At 48.7% G+C, this 6,276-nt stretch overlaps 1 protein-coding gene across 1 annotated transcript; it reads left to right on the top strand.

Annotated features, from left to right (window-relative positions):
* Positions 1-2,496: 2,496 nt before the first annotated feature.
* Positions 2,497-5,171, top strand: LOC102711962. The gene is made up of 3 exons (XM_006651529.3): positions 2,497-2,961; positions 3,368-3,715; positions 3,836-5,171. Exons 1-3 carry the CDS (start codon positions 2,497-2,499, stop codon positions 4,463-4,465), a joined length of 1,443 nt encoding a protein of 480 aa, XP_006651592.3. The 3' UTR covers positions 4,466-5,171.
* Positions 5,172-6,276: the final 1,105 nt, after the last annotated feature.

The following is a 6,276-nucleotide window of genomic DNA, read 5'->3' as shown; positions in this document are numbered from 1 at the left end:
ATGGGCGCGGACGCGGCGAGGAGCAGCATGACCGTGCGCCGGAGCGCTGCCGTCAGCATCGACGTGCGTCCGGCGCCGAATGCCTGGCCTCCCCACGGCCACCGCCTCCCCGCGGCCGCAGCCCGCTCCCGCCACCGCCCCTTTTTCCTCTTGCCTGTGTACTGGGACGGAGCGAGGGAGGGTATATTGGTTTTTTTATGTGTCTTTTAAAAAATATTTTTCACCGTACCCTAACAGAGTCAAACGGCCAATTTATTTTTGAAAAACGGAATCAAAAATACAAAATGAAAAAAAAGAAATCAAATACGAAGTTCCCTTCAGCTTTTTGCAAAGCCAACCTCTCACGAATCCTTCCAAACCCCTGCACAGCATGCAGTAGCCAGCGTAGAGAGGCTCCTCCTCCGATCCCTTGGAGCTTTAGCCATACGCGTATTGTACGCGGTGTCGTCGCCTGGCGAAGCGCGGCAAGGTCTCCAGCCAAAAATTAACAGAACACGCACGCAGCCACCGCCATCGCCGTGCACGGCAGCAGCAACAACTCGATCGGGCAAGAAAAAGGGAAACGATCGAAGCGGGCGGCTTCCCCGTGACGCGTGCGAGCCGGTCCAAACCGTGCACCGCTGGTGCGTGTGTGCGCGCACGCGCGACGACGGTAGCCGAGGTGGGGGCTGGGCTTGGTGGTGTGGTGGGTGTTTTGGCCGCGAGCGAGCGTGCATGCGATTTGATGCGATGCAAAGCGGTGACGCTGACACATGCGTGAGGAGGAGGGGGCGGGGCGGGGCCGAACCTTCTTCTTCTAACGGCGCCTCGGGGATGGATGGATGGATCATGCGGCCGCGCGCAGCGTGCCAGGGGGCCCTGCCCCGGCCTCCTCGCGTGCCAGGGGCTGCGTCGGAGCACCGCTCCGTCCTCACACCCTACCGATCGAGGCTCCGATGACTTTTTGAGGTGCCTTTTATCTCTACGGTGATATTTTTTTTTATCGTGATTTGCTTTTTAAAATATATGGTTTTAAATTCTAATGGTCATGTATATAGAATTATTTTTTTATTTAAAATACTTAGTAGTAGAAGTTCGGGGCGGTTTTGATTTTAGATATTGAATTGAGGTAGCTCAAATGGTTTAGATCAAGTCATGTCCCTACTTACCACATTCCACCCTAGCTCACTAGGATCATTTTATACACACCATCGTTTGTTTTCGTCTGAATATCCGTGCTAATTCCGCAAGTTATTATCCTCTTGTATCACTCTACAACACGTTTTTTTTTATCTCATTTATGTTCTCTTGGACCCAAGGACTAATTATTGATCATATATATCACCGTAGTCCTTAATACAAATTCAAGTAGAAAAACCCCTAGTGATACAACTATAAATATGCCCCCACCAATCACCCACAACACCAACGTAGATCTCTAACCCTACCCTCATTGATATAGATTAGGCTAGCTAGCCCAATTGCATTCTTCTTCCCGAGTTGTCTTCCATCGCTAATGCTATCTATCTTAAGTATTTCACCACCATATTGTGTTTCTTATTTACTTAGGCAAATCCATGTAGATCCACCCGTTCTTCATCTCCTGTGGCTTTTCTTCATCTATCAATATATTAATTATCCACTTGTGATTAATAACATTATCCGACCAAGGGCACACCAAGCCAAGGGCCAAGCCTTTGGGCCGGGCTAGCATATTTTAAATTGTATTTGAATTACATTGATGATTATAATCACGGACATTCATAAGCTTTTAATTTTAGTTTACGTGTTATCAATGGCCTTAGTGGCCAAAGGCTAAGGTCTCGCAACCACCAATCATCTCACACAGATAACATAGCTATTAGCATTAGTTTACTACATAAACATGACATACCTAATACTAGCGTCACAACTCTATAGATTTGCCGTGTATCATAGACGACGACAATTCTCCGAGCCAATCATCGTCCTTAAGAGAAAACACAAATTTTCCGCCAAACATTACTCTTGTCATCACTCGCATAAAATACTTCATGCGCTCAAAGACTAGCGAACAAACCTAAACTATCAACATTACCATCGTGACATTTCATACATGAGGTCTTACCTTAACCCAGTAGGCATTAACCGTTTTTAGCAACAAAGTGCTACAGTAGAATGCCCACAAGGGTAAGAGAAGAGTGTTGGTGCCTGGAGCAAGGGGGCGGTAAGCCTACCAGGTGAGGTGAGGGGAAGCAGGCAGCCGACTTGTGGGTGCGTATAAACGGCTTTCTCTCGCTGTCAACACAACACACACCGCTGCATCCCATTCCTGCGTTGCGTCCAGCTCGCCTTGCCTTGCCTTACCCCACACCCTTGCCCTTTTTGCCTTTTACCCCCCCAGCTCCCGCATAAATTCGCAAACCGCCCCTCGCTCCACACGCCAGAGAGGCGAGAAAAACGCGTGTTGAGCCGCACGAGGTTTTCTGTAATTACAGACAGGTCCCTGGGAAGCTGTCTGTGTCTGTCTGTCTGTCCATGGAGCGGCGGAGTGGTGGTGGTGGTGGCGGCGGCGGCGGCTTCTTCGCGGCGCTGCGGGAGGAGGTGGCGCGCGGGCTGTCGCCGGCGCGGGCGCGGGCGCGCGCGCGCGCCCGGAGCAGGGCGGAGGCGGCGGAGCTGGCGGCGGCGCTGAGGATGTCCGGAGGGGGGGAGATGCTGGCGCCGCTCATGGAGGGGCCCGATCCGGAGTCCGGCGACGGGGAAGGCGGCGGCGGTGGGGCCGCCAGGGGCGCGCGCGGAGGGCGGAGGGGGGAGGGGTGGGGGCAGTGGGTGAGGGGCCAGCTCGCGCGGGCGCCGTCCTCCGTGGCCGCCGCGGCGGCCGGCGCCGGCGCGGCGCGGAACGACCTCAGGCTGCTGCTCGGCGTCATGGGCGCGCCCCTCGCGCCCGTGCATGTCTCCGCCGCCGAGCCGCTCCCGCACCTTAGCATCAAGGACACCCCCATCGTAAGTGCTTCATCGCGACAGCACACTCTCGGTGTTTCCCCTCTGGTGCTCTAGATTCGGTCTAGTCGAGTGTTCGACGAAATGCTCGAGCCGAAATTTTCATGGATGCATATGCTTGAGTTCTCTTAGTGAATTCATGCCACAGTATACTGTAAAAAATTATTTTTACCGATGATTATACTGTTATGTTTTTTTAGAGGAATTAAATAGATTTATTTACATCATCACTGATGTCTACAACTATGGTATATAGCACTCCTGGTAGTTCTTTAGGAAAAGGAAGTGATCCGTGAAAAATTTACCATTGTCGTGCCTTGATTCAGCTATGTTGTTTACTGTAAAACATGGTTAGTTTTTTTTTACTGTTTGCAAGTGTTGAATTGTTTCTTAATATGGCTGTGTACAGGAGACCTCGTCGGCACAGTACATACTGCAGCAGTACCTGGCGGCCTCTGGTGGGCAGAGGCTTCTTGGGTCTGTCCGGAACGCGTACACCATGGGCAAGGTGCGCATGGTGGCCACCGAGTTTGAGATTGCTGGCCGCCTTGTCAAGAACCGCAATGCTGCTCGCTGCGCCGAGCCAGGCCGCTTTGTCCTTTGGCAGATGGCTCCTGAGATGTGGTACATTGAGCTGGCTGTCGGTGGGAGCAAGGTGCATGCCGGCTGCAATGGCAAGCTCGTCTGGCGCCACACCCCATGGCTCGGTGCCCATGCTGCCAAGGGCCCTGTTCGCCCTCTCCGTCGTGCACTTCAGGTATGACTGCTCTGCTCCAGCAGTCCAGCCCACACCTTGTTCATGGTTGGTTGCTGCTGCCCATTCAACCACCAGAGAGGCTTAAGTTTTACTCAAATGTTTCGGTCAATATCTTTATAGGGCTTGGATCCATTGACCGCTGCAAGCATGTTTGCTGGTGCACGCTGCATTGGGGAGAGGAAGGTGAATGGGGAGGATTGCTTCATTCTGAAGCTGTGCACTGACCCTGAGACCCTTAAGGGGCGCAGTGAGGGCCTTGCAGAGATCATTAGGCATGTCATGTTTGGATATTTTAGCCAGAGGACTGGCCTTCTTGTCCATATTGAAGATTCACACCTGACCCGGATCCAGTCAACAACCGGAGGAGATGCTGTTTACTGGGAGACTACCATCAATTCATTCATCGAGGATTATCGTCCCGTTGAAGGTATAATGATTGCACATTCTGGCCGGTCGGCTGTGACCCTATTCCGTTTCGGTGAGGTGGCCATGAGCCACACCAAGACTCGAATGGAGGAGGCATGGAGCATTGAGGAGGTTGCGTTCAATGTCCCTGGTTTGTCCATGGACTGTTTCATACCACCCACTGATATAAAATCTGGATCTATTAGCGAAACTGTTGAGCTTTCTCATGGTGAGAAGAGCAAGGTTGGCCCTCCCCCTGGCCACCGCGCTAAAGTTGCTGCATTGGAGAAGGCAGTTAATGAGAAAGTAGCATGGAGTGGAACTATACTCGAAGATCACAATTGATTTGTAGCCTGTCCATACATGCTTCTTACATTGCAGTTGACTGACTTCGATCAATGTAGTGTAGGTGAGAAACAGGTTGAAAGGAGGATTTGGAATTTGTAGAACCAAATGTCCTTTGTGTATAGGGAGCAGCATGAAGCATTCACCAGATCCTGCATATCCTTGAAGATGATCTGGGTGAAGCATCTTTTCTAATCTCCTCTTGATATATGGGTAGTAGGTAGCCTCGTTTGCTACCTTGGGGTTTTTGTCAGTGCCATCTGAAAGAGCATGGTGCGTCCTCCATTCCAGCCACATGTGGAAGGTCCATTGTGGTAATGCTGTTAGTTATCCTTCAGCAATACTGATTGGTCATTGGTCAGTGGGGAAGAAGGATTTCCTTGCTGGCAACCGACAGTGATTTAGTTGCCATCTTGTTGCCATTACATACGATTTGGCGAATTTGGTTGTCATCACATCCAATTGGCGGTTCAATATGCTGTGCTGGGTGATGCTTCCTGGTCAAGCTAACTTCAGAGAAAAGTAGAACCTCTGAAAATGGTTGCTACTTCTTAGGTTCCTAATTGTAAGTTTTTTTCCCCTTAAACCTTCCGTCGCATCTCTCCTATTTATCATGAGATGGTGTACTCAACAGAAGTTTGATGTAATCCAAAACATCTATGATTGTGAAGGGTTGAACTGTTTGTGATGTCTGCTACCCTGCTCACACCGCCTGTTTTGAGTACGTTAAAAATGATTTTGGCTCCCTTTGATGCTGCATCGCAACAGTGTGACATCAATGGGGCTTTTTGGTCTGCTTGCATTTTACTTTGGTCTGCAGTATGTTGGGGGAAGTAATGATTCATTACTATGATGGCATGGCCCCCATGTGCTGCTTCTAGTCTACCTCCCCCAGGTGCTGTGTTAGTTTGATGCTGTTGATGAACAGAGTTTTCCTATATACAATCTGCAATAATCTTTCCATGGTAGCAGTACTTTTTTTTTATAGAGATATAGGTTTGCTCCATTCCCTGAAGCTTCAAACCTTGATAATACCTTCTTGCCCCTGGCATTAATGGGATTGCACTCTCTTTAATTTCTTTATATGTGGAGTAATTTTATTCTTAGGTTTGTGTGTTCTTCATGGGAAGAAGGAACCACTGTCTAAGATTGAGTACTAATATTCTTAAGTCCATTGTCTTGGTCCTTCCTCACCTATTGGGAACTTGGAACTCACACACACCCATCTGTAAGGTCAAACTGCTGTATATTTTGGGGCTTAGCAACAGTTATCCTGTCTACCATTGTAGGCCTTCGTTAGGGTTTTGGAGTTGTTTAGTGTCCGTTCCGTCGACGTCTTTTGTTGCTTTTTATATATATATAAAATTCCTATGAGAAGTGAAGCATGTGCATCTTCCAATATACAAGTGGAAACCTAACATTGTACAGTCAGGTTTTCCAAGTCAACGTTCGACCGACGCTGGATTGTCTTGTGAGTAATCTGAGCTGTGGCTTGACGAGACCATACGGAGCATTTCCAAGAGCTTCCTAAAAATTTGACTCCCAATAATTTTGTATTGGGAGCATCCTAAAAATTTTTAGGCCTAAAAACCAACCTCTTCTCCAACAATGCCTCTGTTTTTTATGTCAATATTTTAGTTGTTGGGACCAGTCGTTTCCTTGATTCAGAAATTACAAGTGGAGTGCTAAAAACATTAGAAAATAGTTTAAATTCTTCTATCACAAATGAATATGTTAAAAAACTAAAGAGTTCTCTCTTCACAACAAAAATAACAAGGCAAAGAACAAAAATAACAAAGCAAAGGAGAGTG

The sequence above is a fragment of the Oryza brachyantha genome, chromosome 3 (genome assembly GCF_000231095.2).
Source record: "Oryza brachyantha chromosome 3, ObraRS2, whole genome shotgun sequence".
In the NCBI taxonomy this organism is placed as follows: domain Eukaryota; kingdom Viridiplantae; phylum Streptophyta; class Magnoliopsida; order Poales; family Poaceae; genus Oryza; species Oryza brachyantha.
Note: the sequence above shows the minus strand (reverse complement) of the source record. Positions and strands in the feature narration are given on the sequence as shown.